The sequence below is a fragment of the Somniosus microcephalus genome, chromosome 4 (genome assembly GCF_052327205.1).
Source record: "Somniosus microcephalus isolate GS21.2 chromosome 4, FLI_Smic_1.0, whole genome shotgun sequence".
Lineage (NCBI taxonomy): Eukaryota > Metazoa > Chordata > Chondrichthyes > Squaliformes > Somniosidae > Somniosus > Somniosus microcephalus.
The window spans coordinates 186,185,968-186,210,774 of record NC_140990.1 but is presented as its reverse complement, the minus strand read 5'-3'; the positions used below and the strand labels follow the sequence as shown (position 1 = coordinate 186,210,774).

At 47.5% G+C, this 24,807-nt stretch overlaps 1 protein-coding gene across 1 annotated transcript in view; it reads left to right on the top strand.

Annotated features, from left to right (window-relative positions):
* The window catches only part of LOC147120076 (alsin-like), a 152,903-nt gene that overhangs the window by 27,218 nt on the left and 100,878 nt on the right, over positions 1–24,807 (top strand). The window contains 4 exon segments of the mRNA XM_085985617.1: positions 4,886–4,971; positions 8,191–8,345; positions 10,455–11,777; positions 23,390–23,558. Of these exon segments, the coding sequence (XP_085841743.1) occupies positions 4,952–4,971; positions 8,191–8,345; positions 10,455–11,777; positions 23,390–23,558 (1,667 nt within the window). The 5' untranslated portion in view covers positions 4,886–4,951.

The following is a 24,807-nucleotide window of genomic DNA, read 5'->3' as shown; positions in this document are numbered from 1 at the left end:
TGCTTTTGTACTCTATGCCTCCATTTATAAAGCCCAGGATCCCGTATGCTTTTATAACCACTTGCTCAACCTGCCCTGCCACCTTCAATGATTTGTGCACATATATCCCCAGGTCTCTCTGTTCCTGCACCCACTTTAGAATTATACCCTTTAGTTTATATTGCCTCTCCTCGTTCTTTCTACAGGAAACTTTGTGCTATCCGGCACCGACGGGACCGAGCTGTTGCCGTTCCCTCAAAACTGCCGGACACACCAGCGTTAATGTTGAAGCATTCAGCTCCGTATCTGGCAACAAACACTGTTGCTTAGCAACAGCTTCTAAACAGTCGGCTGTACCTTGGAAGCGTCTCTGTCGCTTAGCAACAGCTTCAGAGAGACTTTGCGGAGCCTGACTGTTGGAAAAAAAAGCCACGAGAAGAAAAAAAACCTAACAAAACGGCTCCTGATTTTTGCCGGTGGCTCGAGCTTGCCGGACATTTAGCCTCCGGATAACACAAAGTTTCCTGTATCAAAATGTATCACTTCGCACTTTTCTGCGTTAAATTTCATCTGCCACGTGTCCGCCCATTCTACCAGCATGTCTATGTCCTCTTGAAGTCTATCACTATCCTCCTCACTGTTCACTATACTTCCAAGTTTTGTGTAATATGCAAATTTTGAAATTGTGCCCTTTAATCCCAAGTCCAAGTCATTAACATATATCAAGAAAAGCAGTGGTCCTAGTACCGGTCCCTGGGGAACACCACTGTATACCTTCCTCCAGTCCGAAAAACAACCATTCACCACTACTCTCTGTTTCCTGTCACTTAGCCAATTTCGTATCCATGCTGCCACTGTCCCTTTTATTCCATGGGCTTCAACTTTGCTGGCAAGCCTATTATGTGGCACTTTATCAAATGCCTTTTGGAAATCCATATACTGTACACCACATCAACCGCATTGCCCTCATCAGCCCTCTCTGTTACCTCATCAAAAAATTCAATCAAGTTAGTTAAACGCAATTTGCCTTTAATAAATCCATGCTGGCTTTCCTTGATTAATCAACACTTGTCCAAGTGACTGTTAATTTTGTCCCTGATTATCGTTTCTAAAAGCTTCCCCACTACCGAGGTTAAACTGACTGGCCTGTAGTTGCTGGGTTTATCCTTACACCCTTTTTTGAACAAGGGTGTAACATTTGCAATTTTGTCCCGGTGTTGTGTCTATATTTATTTGTGTGCGTGTGTGTCTATATTTATTTGTGTATGTGTGTGTATATTTATTTGTCTGTGTGTATATATTTATGTGTGTGTGTATATATTTGTGTGTGTGTGTATATTTATTCGTGTGTGTGTGTGTGTGTATTTGTGTGTATACCCAGAATACCCAGCCTCTGACCTGCTGTTGTTGCCACAGTATTTATGTGGCTGGTCCAGTTAAGTTTCTGGTCAATGGTGACCCCCCAGGATGTTGATGGTGGGGGATTCGGTGATGGTAATGCCGTTGAATGTCAAGGGGAGGTGGTTAGACTCTCGCTTGTTGGAGATAATCATTACCTGGCACTTGTGTGGCGCGAATGTTATTAACCACTTATCAGCCCAAGTCTGAATGTCGTCCAGGTCTTGCTGCATGCGGGCATGGACTGTTTCATTATCTGAGGAGTTGCGAATGGAACTGAACACTCTGCAATCAACAGAGAACGTCCCCATTTCTGACCCTATAGCCCAGGTTACCGGAAGCAGGCCCTGTGGCTGCCTCCAATCCAGAGCAGGTAGACAGTAGAACTGTTCCTGTCCCATTCCCATAGGAGGAATTTCTTCACCCAGAGAGTGGTGCACCTGTGGAATTCTCTACCACAGAAGACAGTTGAGGCCAATTCATTAAATATATTCAAGAAGGAGTTAGATATATTTCTTAAGGCTAAGGGGATCAAGGGATATGGGGAGAAAGCAGGGACAGGGTACTGAATTTGGATGATCAGCCATGATCGCATTGAATGGCGGAGCAGGCTCGAGGGGCCGAATGGCCTACTCCTGCTCCTATGTTTCTGTATAAGAACATAAGAATATTTGTGTATTTGTTTTCTGCCTCCCTCCTCTCCTGAAGGCTTTGACTCCTGCTGGGGTATAAGGGTAAATGGTAATATTTATGTCTCAATCCAGACAGTGAGCTGCAACAGGCTATTTGACTGTGGGGATAGCACAGCAAAGCCAGATCCTGTTTACATCCAACATCCGTACGCGTGGTCAGTGATCCCGAGTGGAACACTGGTGGATTTTCCCTCTCCCAAATCGGGGAGAAAGGGGATGGTGTTGCAGCTTCACTTGGTGCCACTTTAGCTGAGACCAGCTAACTTGGTACAGACAGGGGATGGGACCTGCTGGCCTGTACGGCTCAGTTATACTCTGGCTCATGCTGACTGAGTTATCAGAATGGGGGTAGCGGGGGAGCGCAGACTGTTGGAAGCCGCAGTAACTTTCTACGTTCAGTACGATGAACCACTCGGTGTATTATCTTTTGTAACCACAGTCTCCTCAAAATGATGGTAGCGGTTGCTTAAAATAAGCACTGGTCACTTTAGTGACTGACCAGGGAGGATGTGGGACGGGAGAGTTCTGGAGCTACTCTCCAAACGCGGCAAGGCCCTGTCATTGACACCAGCAATAATTCTGAACTGTTGCACCCTCCCTGTACAGTACAAGTCTCTGAAGTGGCTACAGTTCAGCCATTAGCACGCAGCGGTGAGAGCGAGGAGGGAGAATAGGATGGGATAATTGGAGCTAAGGAGGAATAAGGTATCAATAAAAGAGAGACAAGAAAGGCTGTGACAGAATTTGGTGGTTCGAGCTGAGATCAGACACCCACTAACAGAGCTCCCTGCTGTGTCAGTTGGTAAGTACACTGGATCGGAGAAATCTAAACCAGACGCAGTCCAGGTTTGACCCCTGGTCTGTGGTGATCTCAGGCTAGCTTTGGCCTCAGCATCTCTGGGCCAGGGCATGGAAAGAATGAGCTGAAGTGCCAGTTGTTGGTCTCCATCTGATGCATGTGTGTGAACATCGAGCGAGGACAGGCTTGGAGGTTTGGCTGTGATGCTTTCTGCGGTGGAACAGCTTGCCAACCGTCACCGCCTAATCTGGCCCATGAAGAATGGGAAAGGTGCTAGAGGTTCTAGATGAACCACTGCCTCCAGGAGAGGAAGCGAGAAGTGTGCAGGGACAGACAGAAAGAAGTGATTAAATTAATTTGACATATTAAAAAATGACCAGGAAACTGTGGAAAGAAGATTTGGTGCAGGTTGTACTTTTCTGTTAACTGGGAGTGAATCAACAACTTGCATTTATATAGCGCCTTTAACGTAGTAAAACATCCCAAGGCGCTTCACAGGAGCGTAATCAGACAAAAACTGACACAGAGCCAAATTAGGATGGGTGAATCAAAGAGGTAGATTTTATGGAGCATCTTAAAGGAGGAGAGAGGGAGAGGTTTAGGGAGGGAATTCCAGAGCATTGGACCGAGGCGGCTGAAGGCATAGCTGCCAATGGTGGTGGGGGTGAACAAGAGGCCAGAGTTGGGGGAGCGCAGAAATCTTGGAGGGGAAGAGGTTACAGAGAGAGGGAGGGGCGAGGCCATGGAGGGATTTGAAAACAAGGATGAGAATTTTAAAATGAAGGCATTCGGGGACTGTGAGCCAATGTAGGTCAGAGAGCATAGGGGTGATCGGTGAGCAGGACTTGGTGCGGGTTAGGGAACAGGTAGCAGAGTTTTGGATGAACTTAAGTTTATGGAGGGTGCAAGATGGGAGGCTGACCAGGAGAGCATTGGAATAGTCAAGTCTGGATGTAACAAAGGTATGGATGAGGGTTTCAGCAGCAGATGGGCTGAGGCAGCCAATGTTAAGGAGGTGGAAGTAGGCGGTCTTGGTGATGGAGAGGATATGGGGTCAGAAGCTCAGCTCAGGGTCATATAGGACACCGAGGTTGCTAACAGTCTGGATCAGCCTCAGACAGTTGCCAGGGAGAGGGATGGTGGTTGGGGAATGGAATTTGTGGCGGGAGCCGAATACAATGGCTTCGGTCTTCCCAGTGTTTAATTGGGGGAAATTTCTGCTCTTCCAATACTGGATATCGGACAAGCAGCGTGATAAATCAGAGGCACTGCTGGGTCGAGAGGTGTGCTGGTGAGGTAGAGCTGGGTGTCATCAGCGTACATGTGGAAACTGACGCTGTGTTTTTGGATGATGTCGCCGAGGGGCAGCATGTAGATGAGAAATAGAATGGGGCCAAGGATAGATCCTTGGGGGACACCAGAGGTAACAGTGCAGGGGTGGAAAGAGAGGCTATTGCAGGTGATTTTCTGCCTACGATTGGATAGGTGAGTGGAACCAGGCAAGGGCAGTCCCACTCAGCTGGGTGACAGAGGAAAGGCATTGGAGGAGGATGGTGTGGTCAACCATGTTGACGAGTGCAGATAGGTTGAGAAGGTTGGGACGGATAGTGACCTATGGCCACAGTCACGGAGGATGCCATTTGTGACTTTGATAAGGGCCATTTCAGTGCTGTGACGGGGCGGAAATCTGATTGGAGAGGTTAAAACTTGGAGTTGCGGGAAAGATGGGCACGGATTTGGGAGGCGACAACACGTTCAATGACTTTGGAGAGGAGAGGGAGTTTGGAGATAGGGTAGTAGTTTGCACGGACAGAGGGGTCAAGGGTTGGTTTTTGGAGGAGGGGTTTAATGATAGCAGATTTGAAACGGAGAGGGAACTGTTTTCAATATCAGATACGGGCCAGGAAGGGAGTTGGGTGGTCAGTAATTTGGTTGGAATAGGGTCAAGAGCAGGAGGTGGGTCTCGTGGATATCGTGATTTGTTGCCCCATTCTAATGAATGCTTTCTTCTCTCGAGGTTCATTCGCATGGAATTTTATGGAGAGCTGGACTGCGCAGGCAGTGGTGAGGGGTGGACCTACTAATGGCTGGCCAGGACACAAGGTAACACCTTCATCAGAACAGACTTATTGGGTCTGGATCTAGGAACTTGGGAGCACGGCAGTATCCAGCACTGCGAAAGACCCCGCATGCCATCCAGCTGGTGCCAAAAATAAATTCCCGAGATCACCCACAACCCTCAAATATCTGTCCAATTCTCCTTTAAATCCCCCACCGCTCCCTGGACTGTCCATCCTTGACACTCACCACCCAGTGTAAAATACTTCAATCTAAACTCTCGTCGTCCCTTCCATCCTTTGCAACTGATCCCGTCTCCTGGTTCTGGACTTTGTGCCAATCTCCAACATAATTTCAGGGTTCAGTTCATGGATCTTGAATCATTCAATAATCTCTCCTCTGAGCTACTTTTCCCCACAGTAACCAATCCCAAGGTCATAGGAACTGGAGGAGGCCATTCAGCCCCTTGAGCATGTTCCACCATCCAATTAGATCACGACTGAGCTATAAACTCCATCCACCTGCTTTGGTTTCATGCCCCTTAATACCCTTGCCTAACAAATTCTATCTCTCTCAGTTTTGGAATTTTCAATTGACCCCCAGCTTCAACATCTTTTTTGGGGGAGAGTTTTCGAGATTTCCACTACCCTATGTGAAGAAGTGATTCCTGACATCACCCCTGAACGGTCCAGCTCTAATTTTAAGGTTATGCCCCCTTGTTCTGGACTCCCCCGCCAGAGGAAATAGTTTCTCTCTATCTACCCTATCAAATCCTTTAATCATTTAAAACACCTCAATTAGATCATCTGTTAATTTTCTATACTCAAGGGAATACAAACCTAGTCTATGCAACCTGTCTTCATAAAGTAATTATTTTAGCCTGGTCTTCATCAGATTCACAGTAACCAATCCCGGGCTCTTCACCTTCTCCACAGTAACCAATCCCAGGCTGTTCACCTTCTCCACAGTAACCAATCCCAGGCTCTTCACCCTCTCCACAGTAACCAATCCCAGGTTCTTCACTCTCTCCACAGTAACCAATCCCGGACTCTTCACTCTCTCCACAGTAACCAATCCCGGACTCTTCACTCTCTCCACAGTAACCAATCCCAGGCTCTTCACTCTCTCCACAGTAACCAATCCCAGGCTCTTCACTCTCTCCACAGTAACCAATCCCAGACTCTTCACCCTCTCCACAGTAACCAATCCCAGACTCTTCACTCTCTCCTCAGTAACCAATCCCAGGCTCTTCACTCTCTCCACAGTAACCAATCCCAGACTCTTCACCCTCTCCACAGTAACCAATCCCAGGTTCTTCACTCTCTCCACAGTAACCAATCCCAGACTCTTCACTCTCTCCACAGTAACCAATCCCAGGCTCTTCACTCTCTCCACAGTAACCAATCCCAGGCTCTTCACTCTCTCCACAGTAACCAATCCCAGACTCTTCACCCTCTCCACAGTAACCAATCCCAGACTCTTCACTCTCTCCACAGTAACCAATCCCAGGCTCTTCACTCTCTCCACAGTAACCAATCCCAGACTCTTCACCCTCTCCACAGTAACCAATCCCAGACTCTTCACCCTCTCCACAGTAACCAATCCCAGACTCTTCACTCTCTCCACAGTAACCAATCCCAGGCTCTTCACTCTCTCCACAGTAACCAATCCCAGACTCTTCACTCTCTCCACAGTAACCAAGCCCAAACTCTTCGCCCTCCCCACAGTAACCAATCCCAGGCTCTTCACCCTCTCCACAGTAACCAATCCCAGACTCTTCACTCTCTCCACAGTAACCAATCCCAGGCTCTTCACTCTCTCCACAGTAACCAATCCCAGGCTCTTCACTCTCTCCACAGTAACCAATCCCAGGCTCTTCACCTTCTCCACAGTAACCAATCCCAGGCTCTTCACTCTCTCCACAGTAACCAGGCTTCTCACCCTCCCCTGGTATGGCTGTGCTAGTTCCCAGAATTGTACCAGTAGTTCAGATGTGGCCACACTAGGTCCCAGAATTGTACCCAGTGCTCCAAGTGTGGGGTATCAGGGCCTTGTACAGCTTCCTCTCAAACCCAGGAGTGCTGAAGTTAACTGTAGCACCAAGTGTTGCCAAGGATAAGAATCTCGCTCATGTTTATTCAGCTTTGTTGACTCAGCCCAATTATGTCCAGCACTTGTTGATGGTAACCTGTCTAGCACAGACTGTACAGTAGTCTGAAAGGGAGAATTTGTTGTCTAACAGTAGTGCACCTATGTCAGGCATCTTGATCCACCAAAGTCTAAAACCATGGAACAATCACGGCCTGAGACCTGGAGTCAGCCAGTGCTGCCCGTGCACAAATCTAATGGTGTTGTCTCGGCTCAGTTGGTAGAACTCTCGCCTCGGAGTCAAAAGGTTGTGGGTTTAAGTCCCATTCCAGAGACTTGAGCACAAAAATCTAGGCTGACACTCCAGTGCAGGACTGAGGGAGTGCTGCACTGTCAGAGGTGCTGTCTTTCGGGTGAGGCGTTCAATCCACAGTCCTAGTCTTCCCTCAGGCGGACGTAAAAGATCCCACGGCACTGTTTCGAAGAAGAGCAGGGGAGTTCTTTCCGGCGTCCTGACCAACATTTATCCCTCAAACAATATCACTAAAAACTGATTATCTGGTCACCATCTCAGGGCTGTTTGTGGGAGCTTGCTGTGCACAAATTGGCTGCCACGTTTTCCTACATTACAACAGTGACTACACTTTAAAAGTACTTGAACTGTTGAGCGTTTTTGAGATGTCCTGAGCTCCTGAAAGGTGCTGTATAAATGCAACTCTTTCCTTTCTCTCCTAGTCTCGGGTCAGTCCTCGGGCAGAGAGGCACAGGAACAGGTTCCGAGGTACTGGCAGGGAAAAGTGGGAAATATCACTTCTTCCAAAAAAAAGGGAACAACACACTGAGTGCTGGTGTGGACCAGCCAGGCTGGAGCCCTGCTTTGTTCGGTTCCCAATCCGAGCTGGTTTAAACAGAGGGTTGCCAATCAGAGGCCCCAGATTGTTCTTGCAGGGTGAAGGGGGGTGGGGTGTAGAATCGCACCCGGCAGCCACAGGCCATGTGCCGTCTCTCGGCTAGTCATGTAGAGAAAACTAGGAAAATAAACTGGAGGAAACGTAACCAGGAAAACAATACACCCAGAGATCAAAGAAAGTTTTAACAAAAACAAACAAGGAAAAAAGAATAAAGTGGTTCAGCCTTTATTGTGAAGGTTTCAACTTGTGTTTCTATTTAATGTAGCCCGAAAGAGGAAGAGAGTCCTCAGGAGCGAGGCATTCTGCAGGTCTGGAAGGGATATGGTAGCTCTGGGATCCCGGAGCAGCTGCCTGGTCTTGGTGGCAAGGTGGTGTTGCAGGCCGCTCTGGGAACAGAACACGGAGTGCTTCTGACAGAAGGTGAGTGGGATGATCAGGGTCAACCTGACAGGTGACGGCAACAAAAGCTTTTAGAGTCTGTGACTCGGCCAAGTGGATTGCCAGATTTGCTTGGGGGGTGGAGATCGGACGTAACACAGCTGAAAGAGGACCAGCAGGGAAACACCAGGGGCTTGGCTGGGGCAGGTTACGTGGGCGGCTGGGGTGGAGTTTTGGAGGGGAAACCCGGAAGTCTGGGATTCCCTGCATGCTGTGGAGCACAGCGTACGTCTTTTGGCCCCGACAGATTCCCCGCCCGAGTGACAGGCTTGGCTTCCAGTCAGGCGGGGAGCACTCCGGAGCAGGCTGCAGGAGCAGGTAGGCCGACCACCTGCTGGTCTTTGTATTGGGAGGGGGGCCAGGGGGAGCACTCCTGCTCCTCCTGGCCTACAAGCAGTGCTGTAAAGGACCTTCTCCCAAAAGGCGTCCTCGTCTTATGTTCAGTTCTGGGCACCACACATCAGAAAGGATATATTGGCCTTGGAGAGGGTAAAGTGCAGATTCACCAGAATGATACTGGGATTTAAAGGGTTAAATTATGTGGCCAGGTTGTATTCCCTTGAGTTTAGAAGGTTGAGGGGTGATGTAATTGAGGTGCTTAAAATTATAAAAGGATTCAATTGGTAAAGCCAGAGAAACTATTTCCTCTGGTGGGGGAATTAAGAAGGAGGGCACATAATCTTAAAATTAGAGCCAGGCCATTCAGGAGTGAAATCAGGAAGCACTTTTCCACGTAATAGATAGTGGAAATCTGTAACTCTCTCCCTCAAAAGGCTCTGCATGCTGGGTCAATTGAAATTTTCAAGACTGAGATTGATAGATTATTGTTGGGTAAGGATATCAAGGGATTTGGATCGAAGGCAGGTAAATGGAGTTGAGGTACAGATTAGAATGATCTAATTGAATGGCGGATCAGGCTCGAGGGGCTGAATGACCTCTTCCTGTTCCTATATTCCTGTTATGTCTCCTCATACTCCTTGACCTCTCTAGACACAGTTAACCACAACATCCTCCTCCAGTTCCTCGCCCATGTTGTCCAGCTCAGTCGGATCTAGACATAGTCAGAGCATCTCCAGCAATGGCTTTTCTACTTAAATACCTCACCCCCTGCCACCACAGTTACCTCTGGAATCCCCCAAGGATCAAGTTTGGTCCCTCTTCATCATCTACATGCTTCCCCATGGTGACATTGTCCACAGGCATGGGGTCACCTTTCACATGTACACTGACAACACCCAGCCCTACCTCTTCACCATCCCTCAACCCCTCCACTGTCTCTTTGTTATTAGACTGCTTGTCCAACATCCAGTCCTGGATGAGGCTGAACCATACTGTTCGCAACATCGGCGACCTATTCCAACTCGAATTGAGCTTCCGACCCCATATCCTCTCCATCATAGAGACTAACTACTTTCACCTGTCTCTGCCCCTGCCTCTCCCATCTGTTGCTGAGACTCTTCTACCATGCCTTTGTCACCCCCAAGCTCAACTATTCCAATACTCTCCTGGCTGGTCTCCCATCTTCCATAAACTTAAGCTCATCCAAAACTGTGCTGCCTGTAACCGATCTTGCACCAAGTCCCATTAACCAATCATCCCTGTGCTCGCTGACCTATATTGGCTCTCGGTCCAGCAACGGCTCCAATTTAAAATTCTCATCCTCATGTTTAAAACCCTTCATCATCTCCATCTCCATCTCCTCCTCCTCCTCCTCCTCCTCCTCCATCTCCTCCTCCTCCTCCTCCATCTCCTCCTCCTCCTCCTCCTCCATCTCCTCCTCCTCCTCCACCTCCTCCTCATCTCCACACCCACACCTCCACCTCCTCCTCCTCCTCCCTTTTCCTCTTCTTCTGCCTCTCCTCCGTTCCTCCTCCTCCCCCTTCATCCCACCATTGGCCTTTAGCTGCTTAGATCCCACTCTCTGGAATTCCCTCTTAGACCAAGCTTTGCTGGCCCCTCCTATTATTTCCTGCTTTGGCTTGGTGTCCATTTACTTCTGGTTACCCTTCTGCGAAGCGCCTTGGGGCCATTTTTCTTATGAATGCAAGTTGTTTTGGTGAACTAGCGCCTAAAATCCTTTTCCCATTTCAGCTGGTGACGTCTACAGCTTTGGACACTTTCCGTGGAGACCGGACTGCGAGGCCAGTCAGTGGGCAGTCCCCACTCTGGAGCAGGCCTTAGCTGGCTTGCAGGTGGTTAGCGTGGTGGCCGGAAGCCACCACAGCGGAGCAGTCACCGAGGATGGAGCCGTGTACATGTGGGGAGAGAACTCGTCCTGTCAGTGCGCAGTCCAGGGTCAGAGCCAGGTCCCGACACCCACTCTGGTCACAATCTCTGATCCTGAAACCAGCCCCCCCGAGCTGACCCAGACAGTTCAGCTAGCCTGTGGAGAGCAGCACACTCTGGCCTTGTCGTCGAGGCGAGAGGTATGGGCCTGGGGCAGCGGCTGCCAGCTCGGACTCGTCACAGCTGCTTTCCCTGTGGCAAAGCCTCAGAAGCTGGAGCACCTGGCCGGGCGGGTGGTGATGCAGATCGCCTGCGGTGCCTACCACAGCCTGGCACTTGTTCAAAGGCCCTGGCCCCACGAGAAGAGGAAAAACTCAGAAAAATGCCACCACTGCCACCAGCTGTTGCTGACAATGATGGACAAAGAAGACCATGTGATAATATCGGACAGTCACTACTGCCCCCTGGGCATGGTGCTGTCTGACTCGGAACATAAGCACTCTCCCCCGAATCCTAATCACCAACGCTCCCCTTCTGAGCCTCTCCTTCACAATTACGTCATGGACGCACGCAGCACCGAGCTACCCCGGGCAGGGCAGCCCGAGCACTTCCCAAACACCGGCGATAAAGCTGAGGTGGCAGAACGTTACGGCAAAGCTGAGGAGGGTGACTCCCCCGACTCGCAGCTGGAGCCCAGTGGAGCCGTGAACAAGGCAACACCCAGGAGCTCGCAGTACCCCGATGAAGAGGCGGTGAAGGAGTACCTCAGAAAGCTGTCGGACATCTCGCAGTTGGACTCCTCCATGAAAAGTGTGCACCTTGTGTGCCCGCAGCCCCTGCCCACATCTGAGGACACTTGCCTCACCAGCCCTTCCTCCGCAGCCCCTTCAACGTTTAATACGCTGGTGGTCTCTTGCGCCTCAGTGGTTGGGGAGAGAGTGGCCGCCACGTATGAAGCCCTTTCACTCAGAAAAGTCGTGAACTACTACTACCCGTCTCCGAGTGCGGTTGTGACTTGCACCAGCAGCCCGGCAAGTGGTGGAACGCAACACAAGGAGACGAGGGAGGAACTGATGAGAATGGAGGAGTCCATGCCCGACAAGAAGAGCTTCAGCTTGCAGGATATCCGGGAGCAAGGGTCAGAGGGCATGTGTCGTCGACTGTCTCTGCCGGGACTTCTGTCTCAAGGTACTGTATGACTGCAAGTAAAGGTGGGGCTCAGACAGGAAGAGGACACTAGTCCCGGGGATTTGTCACAGTCCAGCTGAAGCAACAGCAGCTCCATCGGCAACTTAGTGAAGTCAGGTGAACGCTGCGTGTAGAGACTGTCTGTCACCACTTGAATCGTTCACCTGTCTTTTCTGTCTCCGGTACTGATCCACCTGTTGTGTATTTCAGTCTCTCACTGACCCACCTGTTGTGTATTTCAGTATCTCACTGACCCACCTGTTGTGTATTTCAGTCTCTCACTGACCCACCTGTTGTGTATTTCTCTGTTAGACATGATTGAATGTTGTTAGAATAATGGACATTGGTAGATTATTACTAGCAGATGTTTAAGCTAGGCTTTCAGATGGGTTCTGTGGTGTTTTAACTAAACCATTCTTGTTTGCCTGAAGTGAATATATCTGATACCTGGTGTGTATTACAGGTTATCTAATTGTTGGGTTCACAGCGTGTCATGAACCACTTTCCTCACAATTGCCTGATTACAATACAGCCCCCGAACGCACTGCCTGCTTCCTGCTTTATTATTCACTTTCATTTGTGCTGGTTATTCTGTATTCTTACCAGAACCCTAGATGTATTGTCATTACAGATACACTGAAGGGCTTTCCCCTCACCCAAGGCTGTGACTGAGCTGGGGTATTGGAATGGGTACAGTCCCTCACCCAAGAGTCTGACTCGTAGTGTGTTATGGAGTTGTGTGAATTACCTCACCCAAGAGTCTAATTTATGGTGGAATATGGAGCTGGGTACAGTATTTCACCCAACAGTCTGACTCGTGGCGGGATAGGGAGCTGGGTATCCTCCAATTGTTACAGATGAAAAAGGAGAAATTAGAGCAGGTGACCAAAAGCTTGGTCAAAGAGGTAGGTTTTAAGGACGTCTTAAAGGAAGAAAGAGAGGCGGAGAGGTTTAGGCAGGGAATTCCAGAACTTGGGGCCCAGGCAACAGAAGGCACGGCCACCAATGGTTGAGCGATTATAATCAGGGATGCTTAAGAGGGCAGAATTAGAGGAGCGCAGCTATCTCGGTGCGGGGGAGGTTTGTGGGGCTGAAGGAGATTACAGAGATAGGGAGGGGCGTGGCCATGGAGGGATTTGAAAACAAGGATGAGAATTTTGAAATCGAGGCATTGCTTAACCGGGAGCCAATGTAGGTCAGCGAGCACAGGGTGATGGGTGAACGGGACTTGGTGCAAGTTAGGACACAGGCAGCCGAGTTTTGGATCACCTCAAGTTTACGTAAGGTAAAATGTGGGAGGCCAGCCAGGAGTGCGTTGGAATAGTCAAGTCTATAAGTAACAAAGGCATGGATGAGTGTTTCAGCAACAGATGAGCTGAGGCAAGGGCGGAGTCGGGTGATGTTACAGAGGGACTGTTGGTAGACTATACAAGCGCCTTAGAGATATTTTTAATTGGTGGTAGTAAATTAATTTAAATTAAGTAAAGGGAAGGTCATGCCAGGTGAGCCCAGCCCCGTGATATGCTCCTCTTGCTCTATGTGGGAATTCAGGGACCCCGGTGCCCCTGATGACCACGTGTGCCAGAGATGCATCCATCTGCAGCTACTAGCAGACCGCATTGAGGCGCTGGAGCTACGGGTGGATGGGTTGTTGAGCATTCACGATGCTGAGAGGGTCGTGGATAGCACGTTTAGTGAGTTGGTCACACCGCAGGGAAGGGCTGCACAGGAAGACAGGAAATGGGTGACCACCAGGCGGAGCAATAGAAGCAGGCAGGTAGTGCAGGAGACCCCTGTGACCATTCCCCTCTCAAACAAGTATACCGCTTTGGATACTGTTGGGGGGGATGACTCACCGGGGGAAGGCAGCAGCAGCCAACTTGCTGGCACTGGGGGTGCTCCTGCTGCCCAGGAAGGGGGGAAAAAGAGTGGGAGAGCAATAGTGGTAGGGGATTCTATAGTAAGGGGAACAGATAGGCGTTTCTGTGGCCGTAGACGTGAATCCAGGATGGTTTGTTGCCTCCCTGGTGCCAGGGTCAAGGATATCACTGAGCGGCTGCAGGGCATTCTGGAGGGGGAGGGTGAACAGCCAGAGGTCGTGGTCCACATTGGTACCAACGACATAGGTAAAAAGAGGGATGAGGTCCTGCAGCAAGAATTTAAGGAGCTAGGTGAAGGATTAAAGAGCAGGACCTCAAAGGTTGTAATCTCTGGATTACTCCCCGTGCCACGTGCTAGTGGGTATAGGAATAGGAAGATAGAACAGATGAATGCGTGGCTAAAGGGATGGTGCAGGGAGGAGGGCTTTAGTTTCCTGGATCACTGGGTCTGCTTCTGGGAAAGGTGGGACTTGTACAAGTCGGACGGTTTACACCTGAACCAGAGGGGAACCAATATCCTTGCGGGGAGGTTTGCTAGCACTGCTGGGGGGGGTTTAAACTAACTTGGCAGGGGGATGGGGTACAGAGTGGAGCTATAGTAGGGGGTGATTTACAGCCAAATACAGAGGAAAAAACAAGTCAGCTGGGAAGGCAGAGCAAATATGTGAAGGCAAAAGGGAATATGGCAGGGCTGGAAGGCATTTATTTCAATGCAAGGAGTCTTGCAAATAAGGTGGATGAACTGAAGTTGTTGTTGAACACATGGGAGTACGATATTGTTGCTATCACGGAGACATGGTTGAGGGAGGGTCAGGACTGGCAGCTCAATATTCCGGGGTATAGAATCTTCAGGCGAGACAGAGGGGGGTGTAAAAGGGGAGGGGGTGTTGCAATATTAATTAAGGAGTCAATTACTGCTGTAAGGAGGGACGATATATTAGCGGGTTCCTCTAATGAGGCCATATGGGTAGAACTTAAAAACAAAAAGGGGGCAAGCACTTTGCTGGGAGTGTACTATAGGCCCCCAAACAGTCAGGGGGAGATAGAGGAACAGATATGTAGGCAAATCTCAGAAAAGTGCGAAAATAATAGGGTAATAATAGTGGGGGATTTCAACTTCCCCAATATAAATTGGGATAGTCAGAGTGTGAAAGGCTTAGAGGGTGCAGAATTCTTAAAGTGCATCCAGGAGAGCTTTTTGAGCCAACATGTAGAAAGTCCTACAAGAGAGGGGGCGGTACTGGACCTAATTCTGGGGAATGTAGCCGGGCAAGTGGTGGAAGTATCAGTAGGAGAGCATTTTGGCGACAGTGACCATAATTCGGTGAGATTTAAGGTGGTCATGGAAAAAGACAAAGACGGCCCGGAAATAAGGGTTCTAAATTGGGGGAAGGCCGATTTTAATATGATAAGGCAGGATCTGGCCAAAGTGGACTGGGAGCAGCTACTTATAGGAAAATCCACATCAAAACAGTGGGAGACTTTCAGAAGGGAAATAGAGAGAGTACAGCGCCAACATGTTCCTGTAAAGGTCAAGGGTGGGACCAACAAGCAAAGGGAACCTTGGATGACAAGGGATATACAAAAATGCATTAGAAATAAAAGGGGGGCTTTTGGCAGTTACAAAAGACTAAAGACGGAAGAAGCCCTAGAGGAGTATAAAAAGTGCAGGGGCATACTTAAAAAAGAAATTAGGAGGGCGAGGAGGGGCCATGAAATAACACTGGCGAGCAAAATAAAGGAAAATCCTAAGATGTTTTATAAGTATATTAAGGGCAAGAGGATAACCAGGGAAAGGGTAGGGCCCATTAGGGACCAAAGTGGCAATCTGTGTGTAGAGCCAGATGATGTAGGCGGGGTTTTAAATGAATTTTTTGCATCTGTGTTCACTATGGAGAAAGACGATGCAGACATAGAAATCGGGCAAGGGGACTGTGACATACTTGAACATATTAGCATCGAGAGGGAGGAGGTGCTAGCGGTTTTAGCAGGCCAAAAAGTGGATAAATCCCCAGGCCCGGACGAGATGTATCCCAGGCTGCTGTGGGAGGCAAAGGAGGAGATTGCAGGGGCTCTGACACAAATTTTCAGAACCTCTCTGGCCACAGGGGATGTACCAGAGGACTGGAGAACAGCTAATGTAGTACCATTATACAAGAAGGGTAGCAGGGATAAACCAGGGAATTACAGGCCAGTGAGCCTAACATCTGTGGTAGGGAAATTATTGGAAAAAATTCTGAGGGACAAAATTAGTCTCCACTTGGAGAGGCAAGGATTAATCGGGGATAGTCAGCATGGCTTTGTCAAGGGTAAATCATGTCTGACAAATCTGATTGAATTTTTCGAGGGGGTGACTAGGGGGGTGGATGAGGGAAATGCTGTGGATGTGGTTTACATGGACTTCAGTAAAGCCTTTGACAAAGTCCCGCATAGGAGACTGGTCAAGAAGGTAAGAGCCCATGGGATCCAGGGTGCCTTGGCGCGTTGGATCCTAAACTGGCTGAGTGGCAGGAGGCAGAGGGTGATGGTCGAAGGTTGCTTTTGTGACTGGAAGCCTGTGTCCAGTGGGGTACCTCAGGGATCGGTGCTGGGTCCCTTGTTGTTTGTGATCTACATAAATGATTTGGATGAGAATGTAAAAGGTATGATCAGCAAGTTCGCAGATGACACGAAAATTGGTGGGGTGGTCAATTGCGAGGAGGAAAGCCTCAGGCTACAGGACGATATAAACGGGTTGGTCAGATGGGCGGAAAAGTGGCAAATGGAATTTAACCCTGAAAAGTGCGAGGTGATGCATTTTGGACGGACAAATAAGGCAAGGGAATACACAATGAGTGGTAGGACCCTAGGAAGTACAGAGGGTCAGAGGGACCTTGGTGTACATGTACATAGATCCCTGAAGGCAGCGGAACAGGTAGATAAGGTGGTTAAAAAGGCATATGGGATACTTGCCTTCATTAGCCGAGGCATAGAATATAAGAGCAGGGAGGTTATGATGGAGCTGTACAAAACGCTGGTGAGGCCACAGCTGGAGTACTGTGTGCAGTTCTGGTCGCCTCACTATAGGAAGGATGTGATTGCTTTGGAGAGGGTGCAGAGAAGATTCACCAGGATGTTACCTGGGATGGAGCGCCTCAGCTATGAAGAAAGACTAAACAGGCTGGGGTTGTTTTCCTTGGAGCAAAGAAGGCTGAGGGGGGACCTGATTGAGGTATACAAAATGATGAGGGGCATAGATAGGGTAGACAAAGAGGAACTTTTCCCCTTAGTAGGGGGGTCAATAACAAGGGGGCATAGATTCAGGGTAAGGGGCAGGAGATTTAGAGGGGATTTGAGGAGGAACTTTTTCACCCAGAGGGTGGTTGGAATGTGGAACTCAATGCCCAAAAGGGTGGTAGAGGCAGGAACCCTCACAACATTCAAGAAGCATTTGGATGAGCACTTGGAATGCCAATGCATACAAGGCTATGGACCAAATGCTGGAAAATGGGATTAGACTGGACAGGGATGGATGGGCGGCGCAGACACGATGGGCCGAAGGGCCTCTTTCTGTGCTGTAAAACTCTATGACTCTATGAGGTGGAAATAGGCGGTAATAGACGGTCTTAGTTATGCTGCGGATATGTGGTCGGAAGCTCATTTCAGGGTCAAATGTGACACCAAGGTTGCTTTCAAGTTTTTGCCTCCACTGGTCTATCTGGTTGTCTGATCCATTTGTTGACTAGTTTTTGTGTGAAGAACGTCCTGATATCAGTCCTAAATTTGACTTTTACTGGTTCAAACTATGAATCCTTGTCCTACTCGCTCAATCTAATTTAAAGCAGTTTTTTTTCCATATTTACCTTTTCTATTCTCTGAACGACCTTATAGATCACTTTAAGATCACCTCCTTTCCAGTTTGAAAAACCAAAGTTTCTCCAGTCTTCCATCATAGCTCAGTCTCTGCAGCACTGGGGATCTGCCTCGTGCCCCTACTCTCCACTGACTCCAACCTTTGAATGTGTTTCTCGGTTACCAGGCCTGGACTCGGTACTCAATGTGTGGTCTGACCACAGCATTGTGCAGTTTGATCAGGACTTTGTCTGACTTTGGCGATATAGTTCAGCATTCCATTGCCTTTGTTGATTGATGCTCTGCATTGATTGGACATGTTGAGTGTTGAATCTACTAAGGCTCCTTGGTCTCTTCCAGCTTTATCCTTTTGAACACCATCCATGGAGTACGTGCGTTACCCATTTTCCTTCCAATGTGCAGTACTTTACATTTCTCTGCATTAAATTTCATCTCCCATCGTTCTGTCCTCTCATTTTCTCTCATTCATCCTGTAACTTTTTGAACTGATTCTTCTGATTCCAAAGCCCTCCTAGTTTGACCAATTTGCACTGTTTCCGAATCATACATTGATGTAAATGTGAAACAATGGTGTTCCGAGCACCAGAGAACCCCACTCGGGACTTCCCACCCGCTACCCCATCAGATATAATTTCCTCTAATGCGTACTCATTTTCTTTTCTACCCATCTGCCAATTTCTTACCCATTCCTAGGGTTTACCCTGAAACTCCACAGCTTTGAGTTTAATTATTAGCTTTGCATGTAGAACGTTGCCAAATGCATTTTGTAACTCGAGGTACAAGATGTCGAAGGGCTTCTTACTGTCCACTTGGGTTGTCGCTCACTCGGAGTAGTCGAGGCTGGTGAGGCAGGATCTTCCCCTTCTGACTCCGTGCTGACTGCTGTCCACCAGTTTATCGATGTAGATAATCCTCAGGTTCATTTCTGATATTCGATTCCACTATTTTACATGGAGTAGAGTAAGACTGATGGGCCTGCAGCTTCCTGGGTCTGTTTTGTCCCTGTTTGACGACGGGCACAATTAGCCTGTTTCCAATCCAATGGAACCTTCCCAGCATCAGTGCCTCACAAATCTCCTCCCTAGTCTTTCAGTACTCTGGGATAGTTACCATCTATCGCTGGGGATTTATTGCCTTTGAGCACATTAGTCTGTTATAGACTTCCATCTCATTTACTACAAAGGGATTGATTTTACTTGGGATACCTCTTTGGAGAGGACATGCTGTGAATATCTTCCCTCCTTTTGAATACCCAGAGGAGGTACTCATTCCAAATCTTTACTATTTTGTGCTCATCCTTAGTTTTGAGCCCCCAAGGCTATGCCTCGTGCTGGGTATGAAAGACCATGCCTGCCCCCTCCACATGTCAGATGGCAGCTGCCTGCCCATTGCCCACCCTGCCACATGTAAATGCCAGAGAGTGGGTGGGGCTCCCTTCACTTTCAGGACCGCTCCTTTTCCACCCCCAGGAAATAATCCCACTATAAAGGTGACATCGTCAGTTCTGGTACAGGGAGATTGTGCAAGTAGGACTTTGAAGAGCTACACATATACTGTGTATTTCATGGGCAGTTGTACTTGAGAAGGAGTAAAAGCCCTTCCTGGAAATAAAACCAGGGACATTCTATTGTCAAATTTAATAATGTTGGAGACATTCGAGAACTATGAAGTCTCCCTGTGGCATTTTTAAGGTTCAGCATTGGCTCAGTGCCTCTGAGTCACAAGATTGTGGGTTCAAGTCCCATTCAAGAGACTTGAACACATAATCTAGGATGACATTTTAATGCAGTACTGAGGGAGTGCTGCACTGTCGGTGGTGCTGTCTTTTGGATGCGATATTAAATCAAGGCCCCGCAGCCTTCCATTTTCCACCCTCCGTTAATCTGAGCACATCCAAAACTTGTATTCTATCTTGCACCAAGTCCCTATCACCCATCTCCTCGCTGACTAACAATGGCTCCTGGGCCCCCAATGCCTCAGATTTAAAATATCTCTAACTTTGTCCAACCCTATAATTGCCTCAATGTTCCATCTCATTGATATCAAAGTTATCAGTTTTATTTGGGACATCTTTATTTTGGAGGGAGCATTGTTCATTCCTTCCCTTGTGAAAACTTGGAGGAACTTCAGGTTCCTCTAACCCTGGCCTATTGTGCAAACCCCCCTTTTGCCCCACTATTGGCGTCACGCCTTCAGCTTCCTCACGCCACGCTCTGGAATTCCATTCCTAAATCCTTCCGATGCTCCATCTCCCTATCCCCTTTAAAACCTTCCGTAAAACCTAACTCTTTCACCATACTTTGGTTACCCTATCTACTATCTCCTCCTTTGGCTCAGTGTCTATTTTTGTCTAAATACGCCTTTGTGAAGCGCGTTGGGACGTTTTTCTATTTTAAAAGTGTTATATAAATGGAAGTTGTCACTTTTGTCACACATTCTTAACAGTTCAAAGTGGGCATGGGCCCACAGCACAAAATTACCCAGAATGTGGCACTGATTGACAGCTTTAGTCAGATGCATTGAGGATGAATAGAGTGTGAAGTAAAAACTGGCCTTCTGAGGTTGGTATTAAGGTACATCGTTAGGATAGAGTGGGGAGCAGGTTTATTTATTATCCAACCCGTGCTGTACCTGACCTGGGAGTGTTCATAGAATCATACAGCACAGAAAGAGGCCATTCAGCCAATCATGCCTCTGCCGGCCCTTTGAAAGAGCTATCGAATTAGTCCCACTCCCCTGCTCTTTCCCTGTAGCCCTGCAAATTTTTCTTTTTCAAGTATATATCCAATTCCCTTTTGAAAGTTACTACAGTATTGAATCTGCTTCCACCACCCTTTCAGGCAGTATATTCCATATCATAACTCGCTGCGTATATATTTTTTTCTTATGTCGCCTCTGGTAATTTTGCCAATTCTCTTAAATCTATGTCCTTTGGTTACCAACCCTCCTGCTGGTGGAAACAGGTTTCTCGTTATTTACTCTATCAAAACTATTCATCATTTTAAACACCTCTATTAAATCTCTCAACATTTTCTGCTCTAAGGAGAACAATCCCAGCTTCTGTGGTCTTTCCACATAACTGAAGTCTCTCGTCTCTGGTAACATTCCAGTTAATCTCCTCTGCACCCTCTCCAAGGCCTTGACAGCCTTCCAGAAGTGTGGTGCCCAGAATTGGACATTATACTCCATCTGGGGCCTAACCAGTGATTTGTAAAGGTTTAGCATAACTTCCTTGCTTTCGTACTCTATACCTCTATTTATAAAGCCAAGGATCCCATTTTTTTTTATAAACAGCCTTCTCAGCTTGTCCTGCCACTTTCAATGATTTGTGTATATACACCCCCAGGTGTCTCTATTCCTGCACCCCCTTTAAAATTGTACCATTTACATAGGATATACGGTACAGAAACAGACCATTCGGCCCAACCAGTCCATGCTGGCGTTTATGCTCCATTCGAGCCTCCTCCTGTCTTTCCTCATCTAAATCTATCAGCATAACCCTCTGTTCCCTTCTCCCTCGTACGCTTGTCCAGCCTCCCCTTAAATGCATCTATACTTTTCGCTTCAACCACTCCCCGTGGTAGCAAGTTCCACATTCTCACCACTCTTTGGGTAAAGAAGTTTATTCTGAATTCCCTTTTGGATTACATGGTGAGTTTATATTGTCTCGTTCTTCCTTCTAAAATGCATCACTTCACACTTCTCTGCATTAATTTCCATCTGCCATGTGTTTACCCATTTCAGCAGTTTGTCTATGTCCTCCTGAAGTCTGTGTTTGATGGGACAGTGTAGAAGTAGCTTTACAATGTGTCTGACCTGTGCTGTAACTGCCCTGGGAGTGTTTGATGGGACAGTGTAGAGAGACCTTTACTCTGTATCTAACCTGTGCTGCACCTGCTCTGGGAGTGTTTGAAGGGACACTGTCGAGAGGCCTTTACTCTGTAACTAACCTGTGCTGCACCTGCTCTGGGAGTGTTTGATGGGACAGTGTCGAGAGGCCTTTACTCTGTATCTATTCCATGCTGCAGGACCAGATCAGGGATATGTCTACACTAATGCACCCAAAACTTGACACACTATTCCAACTGGTATACCCAATAATTTGTACAGGTTTAGCATAACCCTTTTAGTTATCATCTAAATGGAAGGAAACTGCAAAGTGCTCCAGTACAAAGGGATCTGGGGGTCCTGGTGCATGAAACACAGAAGGTTAGTATGCAGGTACAGCAGGTGATCAGGAAGGCCAATGGAATCTTGGCTTTTATTGCAAGGGGGATGGAGTATAAAAGCAGGGAAGTCTTGCTTCAGTTATACAGGGTACTGGTGAGGCCACACCTGGAATACTGCGTACAGTTTTGGTTTCCATATTTAAGAAAAGATATACTTGCTCTCGAGGCAGTTCAGAGAAGGTTCACTCAGTTGATTCTGGAGATGAAGGGGTTGACTTATGAGGAAAGGTTGAGTAGGTTGAGCCTCTACTCATTGGAATTCAGAAGAATGAGAGGCGATCTTATCGAAATATATAAGATTGTGAGGGGGCTTGATCGGGTGGATGCGGGGAGGATGTTTCCACTGATGGGTGAGACTAGAACTAGGGGGCATAATCTTCGAATAAGGGGCTGCCGTTTCAAAACTGAGATGAGGAGAAACTTCTTCACTCAGAGGGTAGTAAATCTATGGAATTTGCTACCTCAGAGAGCTGTGGAAGCTGCGACATTAAATAAATTTAAAACGGAGATAGACAGTTTCCTAGCTGATAAGGGAATTAGGGGTTACGGGGAGAGGGCAGGGAAGTGGACGTGAGTCTAGGTTCAGATCAGCCATGATCCTATTGAATGGCGGAGCAGGCCCGAGGGGCCGTATGGCCTACTCCTGCTCCTACTTCTTATGTTCTTTCTTTTATACTCTATGCCCCTATTTATAAAACCTTTTTTTACAGCTTCATCAATTTCTTCTCCCACTAACTGAACCCCTGCATTTCTCTGTTCCCCAATCCTTTTATAGTTTTACCATTTAGTATATATTTCTCTGCTTATTCTTCCTCCCAAAATGCATCACCCCACATTTCTCTGCATGAAATTTCATTCAGTATTCTGTGGATCTTTCTGGAAATATATGTTTGATTAGCAGCGGTATTGGTGGAGACAAACACTGTTTAAATCCTCTAAATGTCTCACTACCTAATGTAGTTATGAGAGATGCATTTTTAGTGTCCTGTGTTACAATATATCTTCAGAGGTGTTTGAATGTTATATCCGAGTCTGACTTTGTCCCAGTCAGCTGTCAGTATTAAGCCATCAGGACTTAGCTGTCTCAGTGGCACAAACTATCATGTAAAACTACATAGAGAGTTTGTGCAGGTGAAGTGCCCTTGCTTTTGATATTCAGAGGAGAATAGCAAAGTTTGTAATTGTTCTAAATCTACTCTTTGTTTTTAATACTTAAGTTACCATGTTGTATAAACTGTATTTAACAGATTCGAGGATCCATGAATCAATGATACATCAACATATTTATTGATATTTGACAGCGCACTGAGACTACGACTCTGTTTAATGTTCAATATATCTGTCTTGCAATTTAGCGCCTTAGCCTGTGTCTGGTAGGGTGTTTATTCTGTCATGTACTGAATCGAGTAACTGAAATACTTCAGTGATGCTCTGTTCAATCCCTGGCCATGCTACATTTACCTAGCTATTGGACAGGTAAAGACACACTCCAGATGATAAAGAATGGGAGCTTGCTTATGGGAGTGGCCTATGGGGCTCAAACCAAGGAAAATATTTGATTTAAAATTGCAAACGTACATAACTGGTCCCGGAGTGTCCGGGTAGTGAGCGCTCCTGCGTTCACTTGCTTGATTGTGTCTTTTTCTTTCAGTTTCACCAAGGCTTCTCAGAAAAGCAGGACGTGCAAGAATCAGATCAGTGAGCCTGACCCCCACGCCGGGAAGTGAGGCGGACGCACACCTTCCTTCCTTACAGACAGAGTTATGGAGCTGGGGACGGGGCAAAGAGGGCCAGCTGGGTCACGGAGATGTCCTACCCAGGTACGACTGGTTTCAAACCCCTACAGATAATGTTCGCTTGCTTTCTGCCTTGTTGCCTCTTCAAAGATGATATTTCAGGCCCTTTGATAGTTCAGTAAGATGAAGGAATATGGAGCTGTATATCCAAGTTTGTTCATGACACCAAGTTAGGCGGCACAGTAACTAGTGTAGATGGGAGCAGAAAGTTGCAAAGGGTCATTGAGTGAGTGGGCAAAACTGTGGCTGCTGGAGTTCAATGTAGGGAAGTGTGAGGTCATCCACTTTGGACCCAAGAAAGATCGATCATTGTATTTTCTAAATGGTGAGAAGCTAGGAACTGTGGTGGAGCAGAGATATTTAGGGTTCCATGTACAGAAATCACTAAAAGCTAGTGGACAGGTACAAAAAAATAATTAAAAAGGCTAATGGAATTTTGGCCTTTAGCTCAAGCAGTCTGGAATACAAAGGGGTGGGAGTTATGTTAGTTATATAAAGCTCTGGTTAGACCCCATTTAGAGTACTGGGTTCAGTTCTGGGCATTGCACCCAGGAAGGATATATTGGCCTTAGAGAGGGTGCAGCGCAGATTCACCAGAATGATACCGAGGCTAAAAGGGTTAAATGATGAGGATAGGTTGTATAGACTAGGCTTGTATTCCCTCGAGTATAGAAGATTAAGGGGTGATCTAATTGAGGTGTTTAAGATGTTTAATGTATTTGATAGAATAGACAGAGAAAAACAAACTCCTCAAGTGGATGAGTCCAAAACAAGGGGGCATCACCTTAAAATTAGAGCTAGGCTGTTCAGGGGTGATGTCAGGAAGCACTTCTTCACACGAAGGGTAGTGGAAATCTGGAACTCTCTCCCCCAAAAAGCTGCTGGGGCTGGGGGTCAATTCAAAACTTCAAAATTAAGATTGATAGATTTTTGTTAGGTAATCGTATTAAGGGTTACGGAACCAAGGCGGGTAAATGGGGTTGAAATACAGATCAGAATGATATAATTGAATGGTGGAACAGGCTTGAGGGACTGAATGGTCTACTCCTGTTCCTATGTTCCATTGTCCGGTCTAACCGAGGCATGCAGAACAGAAAGGCCCTTGTCTTGTGTGTAGTTGAGTGATTTCAATCAGGGCTGCAGTTGGCCAGGGCACCTGATCACTACGCAGGACCCCTGTCAGAAAGTGCCCCTGTGTGGATATTAGGCGAGGAGAGGGTCGGCCTCAGCAGTGAGGCACTCGGTAGTTGAATACCCTGTCAACTTTCACTAG